We start from the raw sequence: 27,537 nt of genomic DNA on the forward strand, positions 1-27,537 counted from the left end.
GCAGTTCACTACACAGCAGAAACACAATCTTTCTGTATAAACAAACTGTGAGCTAAACCAAAAATTCTTGTAGTAAACAAAACAGCCTGTTACTATTTGCAGTTAGTATGTTATCTCGTAAAAATAAAATTAAACAGGTCTCCACTTGTTGAACAAATAGGGAAAGACAATGATAAGGGGGATTCGTTTGGTTTCTAGCATTGTGGGCAAGGGAATGCTCTGCTTTATATTCCACCCTATTGATGACCAGTTCCCATAAACTCCCAATATCTATCTAGATATTAGTAATGAACATCAAAGAATCAGATCTGCCAGGCTCTAATGAGAACATCTGCATATAGTGAAAGCTCTACAGTCCAAAGGCCTGAAAATGAGTCTGTGGGCCAAACATTATCTGCAGATGTGATCTGCTTGGCCTGAAGGGTGTTCAACATTTTAAAAAATTACTTGTCAACATTTCAAAATCAAATTTCATTCTCACTAGAAGGAACCAGGGATTCTTGGAAAAGTGGCTGATTCTAGCAGGGGCAGGATGAGCCTGGTACATTTTGTGGTGACACACAGGAAAGTAGCACTCAAGGAACAGTGGCATCTATCAGGAGAAAGGAGCAGGATCAAAGGAGCCTCACACGGCCCAATGTGTGACAATTTGAGAATCAAAAAGGACGACAGTGATGGCTTGTAACAAGCTGAATAAAAAAAAAAAAATCCACGAATTCTCTGTGATACTAAAGCATGTGTATATGAGGTGGGACGGTGGTATACGAAGGAAAGATTTTTTAACAGGAAAACTGTAAGTAATGAATGTAGAAAGAATCTTTGAAAATAACTACTTTACAGTAACTCTTATTATAACTGATTCAGGCAGAGCTCACTGGGTGAAAGTTGTAGGGTCACACAGTTGTGGTCACACAATCTCAGCATATCTCTCCACAGATTATGCACTAACTATAAAAGGGAAAACTTTTCTTTACTATCAGGAAATAAGGGAGACCCATCTTGATAAAGAGATCAAAGCTGAGAGCACCAATCACGGGACACACTGACACCAAGTACTTCCTACCGACAACTAGAGTGATGGACACAGCCTCACACTTGCCGTGGAGACAGCCAGACGGTCTATGTTGAAGCACATTCTGAGAAACAGCTGGCCTGCACTTTTCAAAAATGCCACTGTTAAAGGAGACTAAAGAGACATGACAACTAAATGCAATGTGTGGTCATGGATTAGAACCTGGATTTAAATATACACTTGCAGTTAGGGTTATGGTTGTAGTTACAGTTATAGAACTATTACTGGGACACTATGAGAAAGCTGAGCACAGCCCGTATGTTAGATAATGGCACTGAGTCAATGATAAACCATATTGTGGAAATATATTGTGGTTACACAGAAGAATTCTAGCAGATTCATGCTGCATACTTAAGGAAATGATACAGCCAAAAAAATATGGTGGGGTGTGTGTGTGTGTGTGTGTGTGAGAGAGAGAGAGAGACAGGGACAGAGACACAGAAATAAAAATGAAGCAGAATTTTCACAACTGATTAATGAATCCAGTTAAGGGTATAGAGGTATTCATTATATTATTCTTTATACTTCTATATATTTTATAATATTATTTTTCAAAACAAAGAGTTGTGGGGGAAAAACCCAGGAAATTTTACATAAAATTCTGATTTCTGGCTTTTTATTTTTTATTTTATTTAAATTCAATTTGCCAGGGGTGCCTGAGTTGCTCAGGGGTTGAGCGTCTGCCTTCAGGTCAGGTCATGATCCTGGGGTTCTGGGATCAAGTCTTGCATCGAGCTTTCCGCAGGAAGCCTGCTTCTCCCTCTACCTATGTCTCTGCCTCTCTCTGTGTCTCTCATGAATAAATAAAATCTTAAAAAAATAAATTCAATTTGCTAGCATACATTATAACACCCAGTGCTCATCTCATCATGTTCCCCCCCTTAATTGATTTCTGGCTTTTTAAAAAAAGACTGTGAGGGGTGCCTGGGTGGCTCAGTTGGTTAAGCATCTGCCTTTGGCTCAGGTCATGATTCTAGGATCCTGGCATTGAGCCCCAAGGCGGGGTCTCCTCTCGGGGGGCGTCTGCTTGTCCCCCTTCCCTTTGGCCCTCCCCCACTCATTCTCTCTCTCTCTCTCTCAAATAAATAAAATCTTAAAGCAAAAGAAAAACAAGACTGAAAATCTAGCACCCTGGGCTTGCATACTGTGGGCAGAGCAGTGGCCACCTGCCTACCCTTTGAACCATGAAGTCTCCAGCCTGTCCCTGTCCACCTCTCCATCTTGTCTTACACTCAGCCCACTGCACTCCTTTGTGTCTCCACTGTGATCCCCACAGACATTTGAGTTTATAACTTCATATAAACCATAACAGAGAATGCCAAACATGGCTAACACAATTTCTACAAAGATGTTACAAATGCATTTTGACAAGCCAATTAAACAAGTTGAAGAGAAGGGACCTCTCTTCATTACCTCCCATAGTAATGGCACCTATATTAGCAAGAGCAGGACCTAGTAATGGCACCTAGTAATGGCACCTATATTAGCAAGAGCAGGACTTCTTAGCAATGTCTCAGAATTTCCCATTGAGACTTTTATTGAGTTGTGAAATATTATTCAACTGATATTGGGGAAATATTCCTTCAATAATATTAGGGGAGCAGAAGCCATTAAAAGTTATGCAATCTCTAATTAGAGTCTAGGGCTAGGGAGCATTTCCATGGTACTCTGTCAGCATTCGGTAGAATGAGCTCTGACAAAAGAACACATGGAATTAAGCACTTAACACGCACTTTGGCTAACAGGGACCCTTGACAGTTGTACTTGCCAGAGCACCTTATCATCCCTGGGATGCTAACTTGCCAGCAAAATTTCTGGCCTGATATTTTACAGCAGTGAACCTCTAGGAACAGATCATGTGAAGTGCTTCACGACCAGTGCCCACCTTTCTGCCTTCCCACCAATGTGTCTTTCTCTCCTATGCTACTGTCTTTTTTTTTTTCTTTTTTTTTTTTTACTTTTTTGACCCTCCACTTTCCTGCCCTTGTATCGTTAAGCTTGCCTGACCATGTTAGATATTTGCTCAAGAGCACTCTTTTTCCCCTCAGCAAAAAGTCAGGGTAGCAATGCCAAACACACATAAATCAAAGCAGTTGGGTGAGCCTTCTAAGCTGCACTGGAGCTTTCCCAAGGTCATCCAACAGCTCTGAGCTGATCAGAAACTGCATTTCTTAACTGTGGATCCTGTCCCCAGGCAGTACCAAAGCCCCATAGCCTCCCTGGAAGGTTACTGAAAGTGAGGAAGCAATAGGAAAAAAAAAAGTGTAGGGTTGGGGGAATGCTTTGAACATTCGGTAGGTTATTACTATTCATGATTGATTGAAATCAAATGAAAGCATGTTTCTGGCACACAGAATACACTAAACATTCTCATCTTCCCAACCCCATGGGCTTCCCCCACCCCATATTTAGCCCCAAGGGAGTCTTTTTTACACATTTTTTCCTGATCACCTCATAATGAAATTTTTAATTCTACAAATATACTGTACATGTGTATATGTGGTATATGTAATCTGTGCTTTATAGGGTAGAAGTTACACTCCCCTCACCCATTCCCAAAAACCAATTTTCATCCTCTTGAGGGTGATACTGTTCTCATGAAGAAGGCATGTGTTATAATGTTTATAGTAAAGTTGTAAATGGCCATTTTCCCCCATGCTTATTCTCATCTTTGTTGGTGGCAAACCCTAACTTTTACAGTTGAAAATCATCCACAGGGTTAAGGAACAAGAGTTGGAAAGAATTGTTGTTACTGTAAGAATCTATGCCCCAGGCTCCCTAAGAGCCATGAGATCCACAGTGAAGGCCCTGTTGGAACAAAAGCAGGATGGAGCCTGAGGACAATCACTGAGAGACTCTAGGGTTGTGGTGCTGGGTGTAACAGGATGGTTCTGATGTGTGGGAGCAGCAAGGCATGGACATGGGGACAGATAAATCTGGGTCTGCGTTCCCATTTACTATAACCAGGAGGCCATGGCGAATCATTAATCATCCTGAATCCATATATGAAATAACAATACGCACCTCCTGAGGTTGTGATAAGTATAATTTGTGCATCCTCAGTAATGATACTTGGCAACTTTGCCCAAGTCTACTGGGTTACCGAATGGCATTCATGATTCCTTCTGCTTGCTTGTATCTTGTTTTCTTATCTTCTGGAGGCGAACTATTTCAGTGTCCTAGCTGCTGCTTTCAGCGCTCAACTGATGCTCATCTAGTCTACTCTAAGGTCCCCATACCATTTGCCACACTGCTGAAGGTCTGCCCAGGTACCTCATAGTGGCACTGTCTGGTCCGGTCCTTTACCTCAACTCCTCCATGAGCATCTACTCATCCAACCACTGCTGTTGGAATTCTTTGCTTTCTCCTCCAACTATTCTACCATTTTCATTCCATAGAGAGAAGGGTTAGCATAAAGGCTGGGCAACTTTAGTAATAAAGTCAGCTTACATTTGTTTTGAACCACATAGCCCTTCCCTTGCTGGACATATAGAGAGTCCCTAGAAATTGGGCTGGGTTCAGTTAAGCCATCTGCTTTATGCAGAGCCAGTATTCACTTCTCACGATAGGCCCTGTCTATCCAGCCTATCACACCAGACTCCAGCCTATCACGCCAGACTATCACGCCAGACTTCTTGATGTAAGGCGATTTTCTTGCAGGAATTTTGTCTGTGTAACCTAGCTTCTGTCATGACTGCTCCACTTCCCATCCAAAATATCTTTATATGCTTGAACCCTAGTTACGGAAAGGGGTTGAATTTTTCCTGTAGGGTTCATGGGCCATATGCAAATCAGAAGATGTAACACATCCAGGGAGAAGAAATTCTATACCACAGCTTGGAGATAACTGTGGGTCCTGTTACATAAAGATTAAGGACAGTGTATATGAAAAACCTAGCAATATTCCAGTTAAAATAATTGATCTTTTATTACACTATTATAGCTATTTTTGGCCATGGTCCAGGTTAGTAACCCAATTCCTGTCATGGCTCCAGGAATTCTCTCCCTCCAAAAGTATCAAATTTTCTCTCTACTGGATTCATACCATTAGCATATAAATATACTGATTCACCCATATTAAAAACAACAAAAAAGCTCTCTCTTGATCCTACATCCTTCCATTTCTCAGTTTCCTTCTGTAATCCAATTCCTCAAAAGAGTTGCCTGAATCACCATCCCCACTTTGTTCTTCTTGTCCTCTTGTGAGTCCTCTCTGATGAAGCTTTCATTCCTACCACTCCACCTAACAGCTCTTGGAGATCTCAAATGACCCTTGTATCTTCAAAGCCAATGGCTAATTTGAAGTCTGCACTAATCATGACTTTTGACACTGTTGACCATCCCCTTATTCTTTTTTTTTAAGTTTTTATTTGAATTTCAGTTAATATACAGTGTAATATTAATCTCAGGTATACAACTGAGTGATTCAACACTTTCATACAACACTGGGTGCTCATCACAAGTGTACCCCTTAATCCTCATCACCTGTTTCAACCATCCCCCCACCCACTCCTCCTCTGGTCACCATCAGTTGTTTTCTGGAGTTTCTTGGTTTGCCTCTCTCTTTTTCTTCCTTATGATAATTTGTTTTGTTTCTTAAATTCCAAGTATGAGGGAAATCATGTGGTACATCTTTTTCTGATGGTCTTAGTTTGCTGAGTGTGATACTCTCTAGCTCCATCCACATCATTGCAAATGGCAAGGTTTCATTCTCACCATCCCCTCATTCTTGGAACATTTTCTTCACTGAGATTTTCAGAGCATTGCTCTTGGGATTTTCCTACCTCAATGATCACTCCCTTTTTCTTCTCCTTTGTTGCTTTCTCCTCTTCTTCCTGACCTCCAAATGTTGGAGCTCCAGAGTTCAATCTTTGGTATCTGTCTCTCCATTTGCTAGGGGAACCCAGTTCTCAGGGCCATAGATGCCACTGTTATGCTAATGTCTCCCAGTTCTACATCTCTAACCTGGACTTCCTCCCAAATGCCAGATTTGTGAACTTAAATGCCTACCTACCTGTCTCCTTAGATTTGCATCTCAAATTTAGCATATCCAAAATAGAATTCCTGATTTCCTTTTCCCCAAATTTGTACCTGGGTCTCCCTCTCACAATGCATGATCTGATTTCATTGTTCTTGTAGTTACTAAAGTCATGAACACTGGAGTCCTTCTTGATTCTTCATCCAACCATCAGATTCTTATGTACACTTCTCTCAGAATCAATCTTGTATCTGACCACCTCCGCCACTACCACTCTAACCCAAATCCCATCACCTCCATACCTGGATTGCTCCAATAGTCATTTTTGTTTTGTTTTAAGGTTTTATTTATTATGAGAGAGAGAGAGAATGAGAGAAACACATGCAGGGAGAGGCAGAGGGAGAGGGAGATGCAGACTTCCTGCTGAACAGAGAGCCTGACATGGGGCTCCACACAGGGACTCCAGAATCCTGACCTGAGCCAAAGGTAGGTGCTTAATGGACTGAGCCACCCATGCACCCCTCTCCAATAATCTTCTAACTGATCTTCTTGCTCATGGAGCTGGAGCAACAAGAAGCTAGAGGAATCCTTCTAGAATGTATGTCATGCTAAGGCACCCCTTTGCTCAAAATCCTCTGATGGCTCCCATCTCATTCAAAGTAAAACCCATGATTCCTACTGAGGCACACAAGGCCCTCGTGTCTGATCCCTTACTCTTCTAACTTCATCTCCTATGACCCTTGTCCTTGCTTACTGTGCGGTAGATGCACTAATCTCTTTGTTTCTCCTAGAACACACCAGAACATGCCTAATACACATCACTTGATCCTGCCTGTGGCCTTCATACTCACTCGTCCCTCTGCCTGGAATGCCTGCATCACTCATCTCTTCCCATTTCCTTCTGGTATCTCTTCAAATGTCATTCATCAGAAAGGCTTTTCCTAACCCCTCTCTATAAAAAAGCCCCTTCATCACTGTTTACCCCTTTATCCTACTTTATATTTCACTACTTGACATTTAATTATTTGTTTACTGTCAGTCTCTCCTTACTTGGAGGGTAGGGGCCATGAGCATTGTCTGCTACATACAGGGGTTCTGTAAAAAGTTCCCAGATGAACACATGCCAACTCTCTTATGCACAGGTGTCTCATCAAAAATGATGACTGAAAATATTGAATTCTTCCCCCCCCCATTGGAAAGTGACTGAGAAAGTGTAGGATAGCTGCTTTGAGCTCAGTATTGCAGTATAATTTTATTACTGTCACTAAATGGTACTTAATTTAGAGTATGTCCTTAGAGTATGAGCTGACTGATTAAAACTGCTACAATTGTTTATATTTTTAAAAGACTAACTATGTAAGTGGGAAAAAATAAGATTCAGAATTAAACATTAAATGGTTGATTGCATTAAGACCTCTTGGTGAACAGTGAATTATAATTAGTTTAAAAATCAGCTTAGGGGGACACCTGAGTGGCTCAGCAGTTAAGCATGTGCCTTCAGCTCAGGATATGATTCTGAAGTTCCAGGATCGAGTCCTACATCAGGCTCCCCGCATGGAACCTGCTTCTTCCTCTGCCTGTGTCTCTGCCTCTTTCTCTCTCTCTCTCATGAATAAATAAATAAAATCTCAAAAATAAAATAAAATAAAATAAAATAAAAAGCAGCTTAGGGACGTCTGGGTGGCTCAGTTGGTTAAGGTTCTGCCTTCGGCTCAGGTCATGATACTAGGGTCCTGGGATCGAGTTCACAAAGCAGGGAGCCTGTTTCTCCTTCTCCTTCTGCCTGCCACACTATCTCTCTCTGTGTCAAATAAATAAATAAAATCTTAATAAAAATAAAAAGCAGTTTATTAGGGGGTACTTGGGTAGCCCAATCAGTTGAGGATCTGACTCTTGGTTTGGGGTTAGGTGGTGATCTTGGGGTTGTAGAATTGAGCCCACTGTTGGGCTCCATGCTCAGCATGGAGTCTGCTTGGGACTCTCCCCCTGCACTGTTCCCCCTCACTCTTTCTCTCTAAAAGTAAATAAATGTTTTCTAAAAAGTTTAATAGTACAAAGACTAAATTTGTCTCATAAAAAGGTGTCATGCTTTTTTTTAAATGGTACAAAATAATGTTATTTGAAAAGTTTCAAATTTTCAGAAAAAAAATGTTTTCTAAAACTATTAGCAAAATCAGTTTTTGGATAATATTCATCACCTCAAAAGCATTTACCAATGGATGGTTACATCCTCATATATGTTTCCATACCAAAAATGGGAAGCATTGTAGGTATGCTGCCTTGAAAATTATGCAACTGACTGCTAGATGACTCGTTCCTGTGATCTTATCTGCTTCAGAGGAAGAGGAAACAACCATAATTTTTTAAAGAGTCCAATAGCAACTACTGGGAGTTGCTCTAAATTGTAAAATAAACAGCTTTAAAAACACACAAGGAATTCTCTGAGGATGGATAGAAGCCAAATTCTATTACAAATCTGAGGACAATTCAGTTCTTTTGTTGTGCAAGTGTTTCACTGTCTCAGCCACAGACTCTATAAGCAGGACAGCACCTGACCTGTGGAGTCTTTTCGTTCCCAGACACAGTGCTAACTTTCAGGCCATTTAGGTTGCACAAAGTAAACAAGGTGACCATTTTCATCAGCAGACAGCGAAATGAGAAAAATAATGGTACACATACACAGACATACACATAATCACACACATTATTCACCCACTACAGAAAAGTAGCTACACAGATGTTATTTGTACTTGTCAACCATCCTCTCAGGAAGACTGTGCTTCTGTCTAAAATTGTGTCTTGGGCAGCCCGGGTGGCTCAGTGGTTGGGCACTGCCTTTGGCCCGGTGTGTGATCCTGGAGTCTTGGGATAGAGTCCCACATTGGGCTCCCTACATGGAGCCTGCTTCTCCCTCTGCCTATGTCTCTGCACCTCTCTCTCTCTCTCTCTATCTCTCATGAATAAATAAATACAACCTTTACAAAATAATAAAATTGTCTTTCCTTTTTAAAAAAATATTAAAATGTCCTTTCTTTTATGAAATGATGGTGAGGGTAGTTCGTTTTTTAAAAATACTGACAACACTATCCCAATTTGCAAAATAATAATAATAATAATAATTTTACAGATCCAAGAAATCCAAAAGTCTACATGAGATATATATATATACACACACACACACACACGTGTGTGTGTGTGTGTATGTGTATAATCAAATATTATTTAGCCATAAAAAGAAGAAAATCCTGCCATTTTCAAGGACATAGACTTTGAGGGCACTATGCTAAGTGAAATAAGTCCGAGAAAGACAAATACTGGATGTTTTCACTTATACATGGAATCTAAAAAAGCTGAACTCACAAATATAGAGGGCAGAATGGCGGTTGGCAGGGACTGAAGGGTGGGGAGATTGAGTACAAACTTCCAGGTAAAAGATGACAAAGTTCCAAGTGATCTAATGTACACATGATGACTACAGTTAACAATACATATTATATACCTGAAAGTGGCTAAGAGAATATATCTTAAATGCTCTAACTACCAAAAAAAATGCGGGGTGATGGTTAGCTACCTTACTGTGGTAATCGTTTCATAATACATATGTGTAACAAATAGCATACTGTAAGCCTTAAATTTACACAGTGTTACATGTCACTTAGTAAATCGGGGGGGGGGGGCGGGGAGGGCGGTTGTAGAGAAGAAAAAAAATCCAGAAGTCTACAAATGACAACTGTCTAATTAGAAAAAATTTGGCTGTCTTCTTGCTTTGCAGGAGAAAGCCAAATTCCTTAGCCTGGAATTCAAAGCCTTCTACACCTGGTCTTAATCTATGTGTCTTCTTCTTTTTTTTTTTTTTTTTTTACCGTAATAGGAGCGGTCAGGGGGTCAGCCCCTGCTGGTCCCCACGTGCTTTGGCTAATGTTACTGAGGTAACCTTCAGCCTCAATCCTCCTAGGTCCTGACCTTAGCAGGGGTCATTAAAAGCACAGCTCTACAAGAAGTGTGCCAGTATAGTGCCAAGAACTCAAACTCACTGAGCAGCAAACTTCCCCGGGGCCCACACTCCTGTGCTTTGTTCACAATTTAGGATTCCTCTTCCCACAGGCCACTGGAACTCTCCCTTGAATTCCAGCTCAGATGTGGGCCCTAAAACATCTGCCTAGATCTCCTCAGTTTCCTGTTCTCCAGGACTACAACATGTCCCCTGGAGTCAAGCGCCAGATCCCAAAGGCCACCTGGGACCAAGGTACAGCTTTGTGCAAAGTGTCAGTTATCCCAGGCCACACCTACATTCAGGAAATTCCTCACACTGCCTTCTACTGAACCCTGGCTTCCTTTTTCCTTCTCTTCCTGGCCCATTAGCACCCAGCAGGCAATCTTGGCTAAGACTTTAGGGTTATAACCTGTATTCCCTCAATATATTGCTTTCTACTTATGCACCTTTTCCTAGGAGAAACTGCCCTGAATGCCGTCTCATTCCATGCCTTCCTAAACACTTCGAAGTCTAGTTCAAATGTGCCTCTTAAACACTTTTATTTAGAGGGTTCTTGTCAGGAATGGAGACATAGGAATCCAGTTTATCAGGAGTGACAGCCAAGAAGAAATTTATCTTACTTCCCTTCCATGAGTTAACCATCTGAAATTTATTTTATACTTTCATATAAACATTGTTTTAGGGGCACCTGGGTGGCTCAGTTGGTTGAGCATCGGACTCTTGGTTTTGGTTCAGGTCACAATTTCAGCATCGTGAGATCAACGAGGTTGACCTCATGCTGAGCACAGAGCTGGCTTGGCACTCAGCGGGGAGTCTGCTTGAGATTCTCTCTCCCTCTCCTGCCCCTCCCCCTGCTCACGTGCTCACTTGCTCACCCTCTCTCTAAAATAAATAAAACCTTTTTAAAAAACATTGTTTTAGACACAATGAGGCTCTATACAATTTACTGAAAAATTACATGGAGAAAATGTGACTTCATTTAAGAAACTTTCAATTCACTATTTCAGCAAATATTTAAGTACCTGGTAAATGCTGGGAACATCACAGCATGCTGAAAAGTTAGGGCTTTGAAGGACACACACTAACAGTCATCTAGTCCCATCACCTCATATAGTTTGGGGGAGTCTACCTCTGTGCACTTCATTTTGAAGAATGGGGTGCTCTGTGCCTCGTAATCAGGCTCCTGTGCACACAACTCCTCTAGATAGCATCAATAAGAGAACACATCTGACTTCTTAATTCATTGGCAACAACCACCCTACCTAAGAGCTTATTTTGTTAACATTTTTTTTCAATCTACAGTAACATTTATTGGAGGCCTACTATGTGCTTAGTAATCCATACAGAGACACAGAGGTCCCCATCCGGAAGCAGCTCAATTAATTCAGAGGGCTACACTTGTAAACCCAGTATTGAAGAGGGTTGAGAGGCATTCATAGGTGACCTTCAGAATCAGAAAAAGTATCTCTCCACTAGAAACAGACTGTCTTTTCTTTGGAGTAAATGAATCCTTTGAAACTAAGTTATCACCTTCTCCTCTAGGGAAAGCCTGAGAAAGTAAAAAACACAGATCAGCCCAAAAGAAAAGGTGAGAACCTGTCCCTGTAGTCGGGGTAAAAGGAGAGCAGTCCAGGGCATGGGCTGGGCAAACACTGCCAGTCTCACCCTTTCCTAGGGGACACCCTATCGGAGTGGGAGTAGGGGAACCTTGGAAGTGTCTTCTCAGAGTAGATAACATCCTGCTAGTAGAGAACATCCCAAACGCAAAGAGAGAGGTTTTCCATTACCCACCCATTTAAATTTACCCAAAGCCTGCTAATTCACACCAGGATCCTTATTCAGAGATTACTCCACACACTCAAGCCATGGGCAAGAGAGACTTTTAGAGACGCCTGGAGAAAACAGAGGCAAGGATAAGTGAAAATCTCCTGGATGTTCCCCTTATCTCCCCCACCAGTTTGCTCTCTGCTTGTCATATAGTCGATTGGTTATATGTGTCCCAATATAGAGGCCTCAACTGTCTGAGACCAAGTTAACCTCACTGGGTTCATACGTGTCACACTCTATGTTGGGATTTGGGTTTCCTCTTCACAGAAATTCAGAAAAGCAGCCTCTTTCTATTACAGGAAAAAAATATTTTCAGGTAGTAATAAACAACTTTTTCCACCGCTTCTTATTTCATGGTCTTCTAGGGTCAACAAACATTTTAAAAGTGATCATTTTGTTTCTTTAAGACGAATCTTTTTGGGGTGCCTGGGTGGCTTAGTTAAGTGTCTGCCTTCGACTCAGGTCATGATCCCAGAGTCCTGGGACTGAGCCCCACTTTGGGGCTCCTTGCTTAGTGGGGAGTCTGCTTCTCCCTCTCCCCCTGCTTGTGCTGTGTGTCAAATCAATAAGTAAAAAATCTCTTTAAAAAATAATTTTTTCGGGCAGTCTGGGTGGTTCAGCACCACCTTTCGCCTAGGGTGTGATCCTGGAGACCCGGGATGGAGTCCCACGTCGGGCTCCCTGCATGGAGCCTGCTTCTCCCTGTGTCTTTGTCTCTGTCTCTATCTCTGTGTGTGTGTGTTTCTCATGAAAAAATAAATAAAATATTCAAAAAAATTTTTTTCTAGAGAAAGGACATTATGATGTTCAGCAGCAGATAAATGTAAAGTGTAAAGAAAACCCGACAGCTTCCTAGCAGTTTGAAAACAGGTGAATGATTATCTTCAGGGACTGAAATGTTAACAGACGATGGCCTGAAAGTTTAAAACTCACGAATGGTAACCAACTGGGGTTGTGGTAAGTTTCTGCAGTATCAAAGTTGATGGCTCTTGAAGTACCAGGTCTGCAGCCAACCTGGGAAAGAAGCTATGGGGAAGAAAAATGAAACGTCCCAACAAGCATCTCCATCTTTCCCTGCACTGGTGTCCCTGCTTTCTAAAAGCTCATTATGTAATTGGTGACCTGTACACGGACGTCCTGTCTGTGTCCATGAGGACAAAAGCCCGTGCAGGAAAGAGATGTTAACACATTTATTCAACATAACAGCAGTCAGTTTAATGTTTTTAGTCCCTGGAAATTCACTTTAAAGAACCCATTACCTTGAGCATGCGGATTTCTCGAAGGGCGATTTTCTTTATGACAGGGTCATCTTCTGACTCCAAAAATCTCTTGATGGCTACGATCTGACCCGTGTCCCTGTTTCTGCACTTGAACACAACTCCATAGGATCCTTCGCCAATTTTCCCGATTTTTTCATACTTCTCCATCATAGAGGGCTAAATCTTAAAACGGATCTTCACATAGTCTGAAAGTGTCGCTCACGAAACATCGGCGCGAGCGGCCCGCCCTGGGGCCCGGCTCACCCACGGGCCTGCGTGGGGCCCCTGGAGCAGGAGCGCGCTCGTCCACGAGGTAGGGACCCGCAGCTTCCTTCAAACGTCACCCCGCGGCGGTGGCTGCCCTCGGGGACCGACTCTAGCCGTCCCGGTACACACCCTGCAAGTTAGAATACAACCCGTCATCCAAAAATGAACCGCCTTGTAAGGTAATCGGTCTCGTTGAACGTCAGCTCCTGCGATCCAAGACACCTGAGCCGGCTGCGGCCTGGGAAGGCTCCGGGCCTCCCCGGTTCTAATGTCGGGTGTCGGTCCCCCCCGCCCACCCCGGGCAGGGAGACGCCGGCTGGGTCCCCGCGGGGGCGGGGATGGGGGGGAGCCCGGCGGGAGCAGGGCCGCGCAGTCCCGCCCCCCCCCCCACCCCGCCCCGCCCTCCGCGCCCCTGGAGCCGCGCACCTGGCGGCGGGGCCCGCAGTCCCGGCCCGCGCGCCTCCCCAGCCCGGGACTCACGGCGCCGCGACCGCCCGCGGGCCCCGCCCCCGCCGCCTCCATCCCCGCGGGCCCGGGCTGGCCTGGGGCGGGCGGCCGCGCGGCTGCGGGAAGGGCCCGGTGGGCGGCTGCAGGGCGGGGGCCGCCCGCGCCACGAGCGCCCCGCAGCCCCCTGCGCTCTGACTTCGCCCGCGCGCCCCGAGAGCTGACGGCTCCCCTGGTCTGCAGCGGGGGCTGCAAACGCCGGGAGGGCGAGCTTCTGCGTCTGTCCACACCCGCTGTAGCATCCCGTCGAAGCCTGCCTGCCGAAGGAGGGGCGCCTGGGGGCTCCAGGGGTGAGCGGCTGCCTTGGGGTCCTGGGATCGAGCCTGCTGCTCCTCTGCCTGTGCCTCCGCCTCTCTCTCTGTGTATCTCTCATGGATAAATACATTGAATCTTAATAAAAAAAAAAAAAAAGAATGATGAATGAGCGAAAGGTAGAGAGAGAGGGAGGTATAATGACTGAAGCTGGTCCAAGTCGACACTTCCTTCCATTTGCTTGGGGATCCATCACCACTGACTTCCTACATAGCTGGGCTTTCTGATGTGGGAGGTGGAGATCTACAGAGCCCACCTTGGTTTTAGTTTTTTTTTTTTTTTCCCTTAAGAAATCTCTATACCCAATGTGGGACTCCAATTCAGGACCCTGAAATGAAGAGTCAGTGCTCTACCCACTGAGCCAGATGGGTGTTCTTCTTTTAGGTTCCTTATTCTCATCCTTCTCCAACTGGCTCCCATTCTCTCAGGTCACAGCACAACGGTGGGAAGTTCATGGACCTGGGGAAATCATGAAATAGTTTGCTACTAGGCAGATTGCCACAATGCCTTACCACCAATCCCATGCAGTATGCCCAGCCCTGAGATGGGTGGTTTGCCCCAGAAGTGATACCTGAGGAGAGAAAAGTGTCATACTGTCTATGAAACAGGAACCAATCCCGCACCAAGCAGCATGCCCCTAAAGGTAAATCTGGTTAGGGTTCAGGAAGGAGCTGGAGCTCTGAGGAGAGGAATGGGTGGCTGCCTTGACCACGGAGTAGCATAGAGATGGAGTCTTGGGATGAGCTACAGGTGGTCTGTGAACCTCCTAGAAATTGTTTGCAAATGGCAACCACTGATTGTCTCTGTAGTTTTGCCTTTTCCAGAATGGCATATAAATGTCCCCTTTTGAGGCTAACTAACCTTCTTTTACTTAACATAATGCGTTTGAGATTCATCTATGCATTTATAAGTAGTTCATTCATGTTTATTGCTGAGTAGTATTCCATTGTATGGATAAACCAGACTGTTTATTCCCAGTTGAAGAATATTTGAGTTGTTTCTAGTTTTGTAATCAGGCCACTGTGAACATTATGCATGGTCTTTTGTGTGAACATTTGTTTTCCTTTCTCTTGGGAAAATAATACTTAGGAGGAGTACTGCTGGGTCACAGGATAAGTGTATGTTATTGTAAGTAATTGCCAGAATATTTTCCAAAGTGACTGTGCCATTTTACATCCTGCCAGCCATGTTCCAATTACTCTGCATCTTTGCCAGCATTTGGTATTCAGGTCTTTTGATTTTAGCCAGTCTAATAGGTAAGTAATTGTCTGTGTGTGTGTGTGTGTGTGTGTGTGTGTTTAAGATTTTATTTATTTATTCATGAGAGACACAGAGAGAGAGGCAGAGACATAGGCAGAGGGATAAGCAAGGGGGACTCATGACGTGGGACTCATCCCAGAACCCCAGGATCATGACCTGAGCCAAAGGCAGGCGCTCAACCACTGAGCCACCCAGGCTTATCCCGTGTCATTCTTAATGTTAGTAATTTGATTTTTTCCCCCTTCTTTCTCTTTATCAGTTTGACTAAGTTTTATCAATTTTATTGATCTTTTAAAAGAAACAACTTTTGATTTAGTTGATTTTTCTCTATGATTTTTATGTTTTTCAATTTCATTGATTTCATCTCTTATTTTTTCTTTCTGCTTGCTTTGCTTTTAGCTGCTTTTTCTAGTTTTTTCTAAGATGGAGACTTAGACTCCTAATTTTAGATATTTCTTCTTGATAATATAAGCCTTTGACGCCATACATTTTCCTCTAAGCCCTACTTTAAGTGCATCCCAGAAAATTTAATATGTTGCATTTTCATTTTCATTCATCTCAAAGTATTTTCCAGTTTATCTTGTGACTTCCTGTTTGACCCGTGGTTTATTTTGAAGTGTGTTGTTCAGTTTCCAACTACTTGGGGGCTTTCGAGGTATCTTTTTATTACTTATTTCTCGCTTAATTCCATTGTTTTCAGAGAAATCTCTTTGTATGACTTACATTCTTTGAAATGTGTTAAGATTTGTTTTATGGCCCAGCAACTGATCTATGTTGGTGAAGATTTCTTTTTGACAGTTAAAAAAATTATTTTTAAGTGATATGGCAAAGTCAGTGTGACTTTCTCCAGAGCTGCCTTGTATGAAGTTCATACGAGGTTGCAGTTAGTCTGGAAAATTAACTTTATGGACTCTACAAGGTTCAGTACCCAAGGAGCCTGGAGTTGAGCCAAGCCAAGCCCAGTGGTAGTTAAAGTGAGGAGCAAGTGTACCATTTATTTACGTCTAAGTAGGCAGTGAACCAGAAAGCCAGCCAGTCACACTGGCAGCTGCACCAGTTGTTTTGTTTGGAGGAAGTTGGAGCAAAATATTAGAGGATAACTTTGCAAGGGAGACAAATAGTTGATGGCACCATTAGCATCAGAGAGGATACTGTGGTCTCTCTGGTGTCAACTGGCCTCTCAACTGTCAAATCACAGGCAGTGCTTTTGATTGGCAGGACTGAAACTTATTGTAGGTTTTTGTTGTTGTTGTTTGTTTTTTAAAAGATTTTATTTATTTATGCATGAGAGACACAGAGAGAGTCAAAGACACAGGCAGAGGGACAAGCAGGCTCCCTGTGGGGAGCCTAATGTGGACTCATCCCAGGACCCAGGATCATGACCTGAGCTGAAGGCAGACACTCAACCACTGAGCCACCCAGGTGCCCCTGAAACTCATTTTGGTAACCGAGAATGATAACTCCTGGGAAGTATAGTTCTTGGGAGCTAAGACATAGTCTGATATGTGGGTTCTTTTTCTCAAGCAAGAGCAAAGAACAGTGATACAACATTGTCTTTTTCTACTAACAGTGACCTTTTATTTGTGGCTCTGCATAATTAGAATCCTTCAGCGTCCCTGGATTACAGAAACAGTCCTGAGGTATTTTAATCACTGAAGGAAGCAATAAACATTCTGTAGAGCTATTACACATGGTAAGAGAAAGAGCCTGGGATCTGGAGTCAGAAGACTAGGATTTCTACCTTCTTACTAGTGTTTGATACTGTGCAAGATAACTACTATTGCCAAACAACAATAGCAACAACTAGTGTGTACTTTGTGGCAGGCATTATGTGAAGACATTAATGAAGACATTATTTTCTATGTGAGCCTCACAGTAGCCCTGGGCGATGGGCATCAATGTTATCGCAAGGAAGGGAGTTTTAGAATGGGTAAGTCATTTTTATTTTATTTTTTTATTTTTTATTTTTTTAATAATAAATTTATTTTTTATTGGTGTTCAATTTGCCAACATACAGAATAACACCCATTGCTCATCCCGTCAAGTGCCCCCCTCAGTGCCCGTCACCCATTCACCCCTACCCCCCGCCCTCCTCCTCTTCCACCACCCCTAGTTCATTTCCCAGAGTTAGCAGTCTTCATGTTCTGTCTCCCTTTCTGATATTTCCCATCCATTTCTTCTCCCTTCCCTTCTATTCCCTTTCACTACTATTTATATTCCCCAAATGAATGAGACCATATAATGGTTGTCCTTCTCCGATTGGGTAAGTCATTTTTTAAAAAAAAGATTTTATTTATTTATCCATGAGAGACACAGAGAGGCAGAGACATAGGCAGAGAGAGAAACAGGCTTCCCTAGGGGAGCCTGATGCAGGACTTGATCTCAGGACCCTGGGATCACAACCTGAGCCAAAGGCAGAGACTAGAATGGGTAAGTAATTTGTCTAAGGACACACAGCTAGTGAGTTGCAAAGCAGGGATTGGAATGTAGGCAGTGAGTCCAGAACCTTTGCTCCTAACTGTTTTGCTAAAACTACCAAACGTGTAGGGGTGGTTGTCAGGATTTTGAATGAAGGTATGGGACACTGGGAGTTGACCTACAATGCACGATGTAACGCCCCTTTTTAAAGCTGCCTGGAAGAGGAGTCTTGTCCACATGCTTCTTTCTCACAATAACCCAGCAACTTCCTCTGTGTGCAGCTCCGACACTCTGGGGAACTAACCTCCCCAGGCTTGGGCAGGATACTGACACCTCATCTGAGCGCTGAATACAGGGCAATGCTGGAAGCCTTTCTTTTCTCCCCCCAATTATATTTCCTTAAGGAAAAGGAAGTTGAGTCATTGTGATCTTAAGATGATACTATACAGCTGCTTGAGGAAATACTTGAATTTACTTTCCCTGCTTTAAGTGAATTTGGAAAGGAAATCATTTTGTGGACACAGACAAAAAATAGCTAATACTACCATTTAGGGACACTTAGGTTTCCAGCTCAATAACCACACTATCTCAAATCCTTATAACACTCCTACACGGTTGGATATATTAACTGGTTGGAATTATTAACAGCCCCATTTTATAAAAGACACAGCTAAGGCTCTGAGAGTTTGGTCACAGTAGACAAGCCATCCAGCTATCCAGGGCAAAAGAAAGGCAGGTTTCAAGCCCAACCCCACCTATTTCCAAAGCGCAAACTCTGGAGGTGCTACATGGAATAGTGACAACTAAGAACATTTGTGAATAGCCTAAAGAGACAAATCACTGCGAACCATTATAAAACCAGGCATGTAAGTAACTTTTCCCCCTAACTGGAGACTGGTGAATTAATGTAAATATTGGAAAATAAATGTAAAATAAGAGCCTATCATCCTTGACTTTTTGTGAGCCTAGCCAACAGTGAAATAAAGTGTTTTCATCCCTAATTAACATACCCTTAGTTGTTCTATACTTTTTCTCTTTAAATACTTATTGCAGGGGCACCTGGGAGGCTTAGTAGGTTAAGCATTCAATTCTTGATTTTGGCTCAGGTCATGATCTCAGAATCCTGAGATCTAGCCTTGAGGAGGGCTCTATCCTCAGCGTGGAGTCAGCTTGGGATTCTCTCATTCTCTCCCTCTCCCCCTCCTGCCATCATATGTGCTTTCTTTCACTCTCTCTCAAAAAAAAAAAAAAAATACTGCATTTTACATATGGCAAGCCATCCTTTTAAAGCACCTCTTCTAAAAGCCTTCTTTGTTCCTGAATCTCCTTTAAAAACTTCAACGTCTTTTTGCATTTCCAGATTTTAAAACAACCACCCAGTACTTTTGCCCTTGAACCCAAATGCCATAAGAGCTCAGCAATATTAACACTAAAACCTTGGGAGAGTTATGTGGCTGGCCCTGGGCTACCTGTGGATGAGTCACTGTGTACGATGATCCTTCTTCAGGAAATTGTTTCAAAACCTCAGGTGTACATCTCTTTGCCACCTTGGACAGCTGATTGCCAACCATAGGTATCTTAAATAAGGCAATCTATGTACATTTCCGTGTTTTATGATTTTGAATCCTTGCATTCTAGGAAAAGAAGGTAAATTTCCAAAGGTAAATTTATGAGACTGAAGAAATAGGAAAGGCACATTAATGACTTTCTGAACTTCAGCTTAAAGCCATGACACAGAAGCAGCTATTTGAAAAGCAGGCTTTTCCTGAGAGCTGGCATGTGTCGGCCACCACGCTGGACACTGGAGACCAAGAAGTGACTTCCCTGACCTCAAACGCCATGTCAGTGTGCATAGCCAGTGCTCCTGCCTCCCCACCTTCAGCTGCTGCTTTTATAAAATGAGGCTGTTAATAATTCCAATCAGTTAATATATCCAACTGTGTAGGAATGTTATAAAGATTTGAGATAGTGTGGTTATTGAGCTGGAAACCTAAGTGTCTCTAAATGGTAGTTATTAACTATTTTATGTGTGTGCCCACAAAATGCTTTCCTTTCCAAATCCACTTAAAGCAAGAACTAGATAGGAGAACACGGAGGACTTTCTAAAATACTTCCCAAGGGTCTGTGAAGATGAGAAGACACACCTGGCATTTGAGGAAACAGATACAGAAAATGTTTACAAGGCATTCAGAGTCAAAAAACAAATTGGTGTGTGCCTGGATGGCTCAGCAGTTGAGCGTCTGGCTTGGGCTCAGGGCATGATCCCATGGTCCTGCGATCAAATCCCATGTCAGGCTCTCCTCAGGGAGCCTGCTTCTCCCTCTTTCTGTCTCTCTGCCTCTCTCTGTGTGTCTCTTATGAGTAAATAAATAAAATCTTTTAAAAACAAAACAAAAACAAAAACAAAATTTGCTTTAGGTAGCAAACAGGCCAAGAACCGGATCTCAATTCTGATTTAAATACTCTCCATCTGCCATATCACACTGAGGCTTCAAATTAGGTAATTCTAACATGTGGCTAAAGAGATAGAAATCTGCCTTAAGAAAACCCAGTATCAAAATAGAAATATTCATGGGTGTGACAAGGTAAGGGAGAGGACAGGGAATGTGAATTATTTGCATTTAAAAAATACTCTTCACTTAAAGTGAGATTTCTTTTCATATAGATGGTTATAAAACTGCATTTGTTTCTTGAATGCAGCCAATACTTTAAGTCCTCTCAACTTTCCCTCCCTTGTAGAGACGTTGTGATGCTTATTCACTGGTGTCTAACTCTTTGTACAAACAGAAACCATTGGCATCCTAGATACATCTCCCATGTCAACCATTGAATTTTTAGGCATCTGTTGATCCAAAAGATCTAAATAGTTTCATAAGATCATCTTTAAGCTGCGTACATGTCAAGGATTGAGTGGAGATCATAGTTACAACCACAGGAGGAAATCCTTTATTGTAAGCCGCTTTCACAGGAATGGCTCATCAAGTATTAGCCGTTGAGGTATTGTGGGGGCATCTTAAATGAATCCATGTGTGGGTCCTTCTAAAATATACATATTTAAACAATATTTCCTTCAAACAATAAGAAATCCCGCACCTTACACAGCAACATATTTATTTTTCTACAGAATCATCTGACCTGCTTTCGCTAGTGAAAGCGTGAGCCCTGGAGCTAGACCGCACTCCAGCTCTCCTATGAGCCATCTGTGAGGACTCAGGGCAAGTTGCTCAACCTCCTTACGCTTCATTTGTGTCCCCTGCCACGTAGCAATCAGCTATCTTCCAAGTCATTGCGAGGGCTGAGCGCTAAAACCGTGTTGCCTTTACCGTTTCCATCACCACGCTAGTAATAATCTGCGTCTTGTTTTGTGTTCAAGCGGGAGCTCCATGTGCTAAAATGTATGGCATCCTTTACTGAAAGCGTGTAAATTCATAGATGCACTCAAAGCCTGCCATTCCAAGAACATCCTTTAGTCACCCAGAGTCCTAGGCTACAGGGCTTGGGTTCTTCTCAGGAAGCCAGGGCTTCCCGCGGCCAGGGCAACCCTCTTTCTACCAGGCACGAGGCTGCTCAGCGGCCGGCCCCGAGGCCTCAGAGGGAGGACACAGCACGTGATGAAGGGCCAGTCAGGCGCGGGTTCAGATCTGGATTCCACCTTCAACGGCCGTGTAAAACCAGGACAATTACTTCTTGTATTGGTCCGGGAATTTTTTTTTTTTAAAGATTTTATTTATTCATGAGAGACACAGAGAGAGGCAGAGACACAGGCAGAGGGAGAAGCAGGCTCCCTGAGGGGAGCCCGATGTGGGACTCGATCCCGGGACCCTGGGATCCCGACCTGGGCCTAAGGCAGCTGCTCAACCGCTGAGCCACCCAGCTGTCCCCCCCTTTTTTAATTAACTTTTTTTTTCTGAGGTAATTGCAGATTCATAGGCAGTTGGAGCGATCCTGTAAAGTGCCCGGCTTCCCCCAAGGCTAACATCTTGCCGAACTCGGGGACAGTACCACGGCGGGACATGCCCATGGCTGAAGCAGCCTCCAGGACAGCGGTACCACCGCAGGTGCCCCAGTGCTACCCTTCCCCCTGTCCCGGGGCCCCGCGCGGGAAGAAGTCCTTCTGCGGGCCGAGGTGGGTGAATACCCAGAGCTGGGATGGCAGGATTATACAGCAAATGTATATTGAACCTTCCAAGGCGCCGCCATATGATTTTCCGAAATGGCTGAGCCATTTGCTCGCTCCTCAGCAAGACAGGAGAGTCCTGGTTGCTCCACATCCTGACCAGCGCTTGGTGCTGTCAGTCTTTTCTTTCTCTTTAAATTATGGTAAGAGGCACACAACAGAAGATTTACTACCTTGACCATTTTAAGTGGACATCTCAATGGTATTAAGTGCTTTCATGTTGCTGTGCAGCCGTCTCCACCATCTTAGAGCTCTGTTCATCTTGTAAAATGGAAATGCTGCGATGCACCCAGGGGACAACGGCGTCCCATTCCGGCCCCTGGCCCTGCCTTGCCTGCCCTCTCGCTCCTCCTCACCACCCCTTTGCCTCCTCCCGGCCTCTGGCAACTGGCCTTCCATTTTCTGGATGTACTTTTTTTTTTTAATATTCTATTTATTTATTCATGAGAGACACACAGAGAGAGGCAGAAGACATAGGCAGAGGGAGAAGCAGGCTCCCCGCGGGGAGCCCGATGCAGGGCTCGATCCCAGGACCCTGGGATCGCACCCTGATCAAATGCACACTCTCAACCGCTGAGCCACCCAGGCATCCCTGTGTTTTGACTACTCTAGACACCTTTCACATTTTAGCTATTTGAGCAATGCTGCTATGGATACAAGTGTACAGATATCTCTTTGAGACCTCGACTTCACTCTTTTGGGTACACCCAGAAGTGGGATTGCTAGATAGTAGGGTAATTCTACTCACAATTTTTAATTTTGTGAGGAACTCCCATACTGCTTTCCACAGCCATGGCGCCATTTTACATTCCCACCAATAGTACACAAGGGTCCCAATTTCTCCGCATCCTCCCTAACACTTATTACTTTGTTTTTTTTTTTTTTTTAAATTTTCTTGATAGTAGTCATCCTACTGGGTGTGAGTGAGTGGTATCTCACTGTGGTTTTGAATTGTGGCCTGGGATCTTAGTTGCCAACCACAGAAGCCATTTCAGCTAGTTTAAAAAGAAGGGGATTTATTAAGGGATATTAAACAGTTTGTAGAATCTCCGGGAAAGGCAGATAGTGAAGTCTAGAGGCTGCATAGCCAGAAACAACACCAAACCGTCCATGCAGGACTGCCTTGGTCCGGCCTGAGCACTGCTGCTGCCGGTGGTGCTGCCGGCTGGCTATCACACACAAGGCTCTCATCATTCCTGTCACTGAAGACCAGACTCCTCTCTACTATCCAAGCCAGAAAAGTGGATGTGGGATAGCACCGCTTATACATGCTGCTCTCATCCTGACTTTGACTGAGACTTGTACCCTGACTGTGAAGGTGCTGGGAAAGGGAGTCTGAGTTTCTGCCTATGAATCTGAGATTCATAATGTGGGAAATTACTCTAGCAGAGGAAACATTTTCAAAGATAGCCACAAAGCATAAGAAATATATGCAGTGCTTCCCCACACCGTTTATAAATAGGGATAATTATAGCTACCTAATGAACTCATTTTAAAGATGAAATGAGGTCCCACAGGTAAAGTGTGTAACACAGTGTCTGACACATGGCAGATGCCAATCATATTACCCTTCTCCTTTCTCTCAATAAAATGTAAGCGGTTAGTTACTTCCTGTGTGCCAGAAGGTTGTTAGGTAGACCGCTATAGGATACAATTTTTAGGAACCTCAAAAGAGCTCTAGGATTCCCCTAATATCCTATCTAACATAAAGTTTCATGTTATTATTTTTGCTTAAGTTCTGATCTTGAGAAAATACAAATACCTGAAAAAGGAGGGCCATTCTATGGATGACACATTAATACAAGGCCACATCATATGCTGGAAAGAACACTCACTTGGGCATTAAGAGATCTGAGCTCAAATCCCATTTCCTTATAACTGTGTGATCCTGAGCAATTGGTTACCTTCTTTCAGCTTTTCCCCTCTACTAGAAGGAGAGGGAGGTACCAAATCACCATTGAGTTCTTTGGTGCCACACTGCTATTAGTAGAGGCTCTGGAAAGCAGGTTCTGATGTGGAGCAGAAAGGGTAAAGCTGAAATGTTGGGGCCCTTAAAGGAATCTCAAACTCCTGGGAGAAAACAGGACACCAAAGAACCTCAAAATGATGGGGTGTGTGTGTGTGGTGTGTGCTCTTCCCAATGCCACTGTGGCTGCTATGTAATGTGGGATTTAGTAAAAACATCAGCACAATAAGTGGCAGAAAAGTTAAGATTCTGGATTACCCTTTTCTCAGGCAGCCAGAAAGATTCAGACTGAGCCTATCTACCAAAAACAGCCAACCACCTTTCAAAATAAGAAGAGGGGCTCCGCTTGGAGGAACTAGCAAGGAGAAACCCCTGCGACACTATAGAAACATGGATCTATCTGGTCTTTAAATTATCCAAGGATGCCATCGAGGGCACCTGTATTGACCAGAAATGCCCCTATCATGGTAACATCTTCATTGGAGGGCGGATTCAGTCTGGTGTGGTGACCAAGACAAAGATGCAGAGGACCACTGTCATCCTCTGAGACTATCTCCACTACATTTGAAAGTGCAACCACTTTGAGAATCGCCTCAGAAACATGTCTGTGCCCCTGTCACCCTGCTTCAGGAATGTCCAGATAAGTGACAGTTGTTACCATGGGCGAGCGCCAGCCCATGAGCAAGACTGTGTGCTTCAACGTGCTCAGTCACTAAGGCCACTCACACCAGGAAGCAATACCAGAAGTCTTGAGACTAGACCTATGTTCACACCCCTGAAGAAAATAATTTTTCTAGAGACACCTGGGTGGCTAGGTGGTTGAATGGCTGCCTTTGGCTCAGGGCGTTATCCTGGGGTCCTGGGATCGAGTCCCTCATCAGGCTCCATGCAGGGAGCCTGTGTCTCCCTCCACCTATGTCTCTGCCTCTCTCTCTCTGTGTCTCTCATGAATAAATAAATAAAATCTTTAAAAGAAAAAAAAAAAGAAAATAACTTTTCCAGTAGAAAGATTTTGTGTATTACTTAGGTATCTTGAAATTCTGTCCTTCTGGATGGGACAGATGTAGCCTTACACTGCTAACTGAACCGCTCTATAGTCCATTCCTTTGTTTAATAATCCATGTCACTCTTATCTTTGATTTATCATGAGTTCTATAGGTTCATTGTGCCCAAGTGTGACAAAAATAGGCTCTAAAAATATACTTTGTGGTACACAGCTGGTCTCTAACTAAAGTTTGTTGAATAAAAATGCCACTTGTGGCACTAGAAATGGGGTTTAGTGCATTGTTCATTCACTGCTATTCATTTCCCTAACAGTCTGAAGAATGTTCAGAAATTATAAAAATAGGTACATTACGTGTTACTTATTGGAGACACTGGTCTTTCAAACAAAAATCCCACGAGTTGGGTATAAATTGATGGGAAAAAGATTCTTTGTCTCTGTACTCAATGATGGAATGATAGTAATGGAGATTAATTATTATTTATCAAGTAACGATTTTCTGTAACCTACTATAGATGTATAGTCTTTGTTCTTGGGCATTAATTCCAGAGGGGAACATAGAAATATAAATAATTAGAATATAGTATGGTAAGCTTTAATAAAAGCAAGTACAAAGTGTGGTACTATATTATTTTAAATCATCTGCATTTTGGGGAGTTGTATATAGAAAAGGCAACGATTTTTTAAAAAAGTCTTCGTTTTCTGTGGTCTAGTGATGCCCATCATTACAATCTTAAGATCAAATGGAGAGTTTGATAAAGGAGAGTGTGTATGCGTAAATCTAACACACACACACACACACAATTTCAAGTTGGGAAGACGAGATTTTAATGTGAACTATACTATGCTTGATAAATATTAAGACTATTTAGATGGCAATGGCAAAGCATTCTTCGACTTGTCTCAAAAAGTGAAACCATCTTTAAGACACAGGTCAAACGCCACATTATACAAAAAGTCTTGGGATCCCTGGGTGGCGCAGCGGTTTAGCGCCTGCCTTTGGCCCAGGGCACGATCCTGGAGACCCGGGATCGAATCCCACGTCGGGCTCCCGGTGCATGGAGCCTGCTTCTCCCTCTGCCTGTGTCTCTGCCTCTCTCTCTCTCTCTCTCTCTCTCTCTCTGTGACTATCATAAATAAATAAAAATTTAAAAAATAAACAAAATAAAAAAATAAAGTAAATGTTATAAAAAAAAAAAAAAAGTCTTAACAGGTTCTCCAGCTGGTCTCCCCCCACCATGCTGCCAGTCCACCTGGGGTTAGAGCTCTTCCGCTTTTGTCCGTTTCAAATTAGACTGTGTGCTCGTTGAAAGCAGGGACTTGGTTGACACATGTTTGTATCCCTCCAAGTACATTGCCACACCAACGGTAGATGATTGTTATGCATATGCTGAGTTAAGTTGAATATTCTTGGAAACCTCTCTCAAAAAAGGATATGATATATGCTGGAATCTAGACTCCATATTCATTTTCAAAGGTTGAGAAGCTAACCATTTGAATTTATGGAACCATAATGAAAAAGAATGAGTTACTGTATTTTGGCTTATCATAATTGATTAGATAACGTTTTATTGATTTTAAGATATATGTCAAGAATATTAATTTATTATTGCTTTACCAGATACTTGAAAATTTCTGTTTTAAGTTGCTCTTGCCAAAACTTAGTGGTGTAGAAATATAGAGAATTATGTGATAATACAAAGAGAAAGTTATCTGCAGAGAAGTCACTTAGACATTAGTTGCCAGTAACTATCACATAAGTCTTTTTTTATTAAGTCTTCCTAAAAGCACTGTTTAGATAAAGGAGGGTATAATAAAATGGGAATAAAGCAATTACACCTTCTTTTGGTGCCTTTAAAATTCCAACTTTACAGATAATAGAAAATAAGGGAAAGTGACACATATAATTTATTAGTTGCCACTCTTGCTATTTGCATTGATTTAGATATTGTGTTAGTCCCTCTTTTGGCGATCATACCTGAAGTGGTCCCTCCATAACAGTCTAGGTCATATATTGCTCCTAGATATATTATTTGGCTATTTAATGTCTTTTGGGTCCAAACTAATCCTTTCTCTTTTTCCTTTTTTTAAAAAAAGATTGATGAATGAATGAATGAATGAATGAATGAATGATAGAGAAGTAAGCATGTAACCTGGGGGCCGAAGGGAAGAGAGAGGGACAAGCAGACTCCCCAGTGAGTGTGGAGTTCAATGCGGGGCTCATTCTCGTGACCTGAGATCACAACCTGAGCCGAAATTGAGAGGCTGATGCCCAACCGAGTCACCCAAGTGCCCCCAAAACAGCCTTTCTATATTCTATTCTGTTATGCTGGGGCTGCAAGTCTGCAAATGATATTTTCAGAATCCATTCCAGTAAGGTTGGACCAATTGGAGACACGAGGAGGAATGGGGAGTAGAAAAGGAGAAAAAACTTTCTTTTCATTTCTTGCTATTCCTTACCTGTGAAGTTCTCCATAGCTTCAGTTTCTTTTGACTCTTC

The 27,537-nt window shown here is 42.9% G+C and overlaps 1 protein-coding gene across 1 annotated transcript in view; it reads right to left on the reverse strand.

Annotated features, from left to right (window-relative positions):
- Window positions 1-13,907, reverse strand: part of CDKL1 (cyclin dependent kinase like 1) — a 56,679-nt gene extending 42,772 nt beyond the window's left edge. Inside the window, exons 1-2 of the mRNA XM_072838501.1 lie at window positions 13,824-13,907; window positions 13,131-13,527 (exon numbers count right to left, since the gene is read on the reverse strand). Coding sequence (XP_072694602.1) covers window positions 13,131-13,301 — 171 coding nt within the window. The 5' untranslated portion in view covers window positions 13,302-13,527; window positions 13,824-13,907. The remainder of the gene's footprint in view (window positions 1-13,130; window positions 13,528-13,823) is intronic.
- Between the last annotated feature and the right edge of the window lie 13,630 nt (window positions 13,908-27,537).

This window comes from Canis lupus, chromosome 9 (assembly GCF_048164855.1).
Source record: "Canis lupus baileyi chromosome 9, mCanLup2.hap1, whole genome shotgun sequence".
Taxonomy (NCBI): Eukaryota; Metazoa; Chordata; class Mammalia; order Carnivora; family Canidae; genus Canis; species Canis lupus.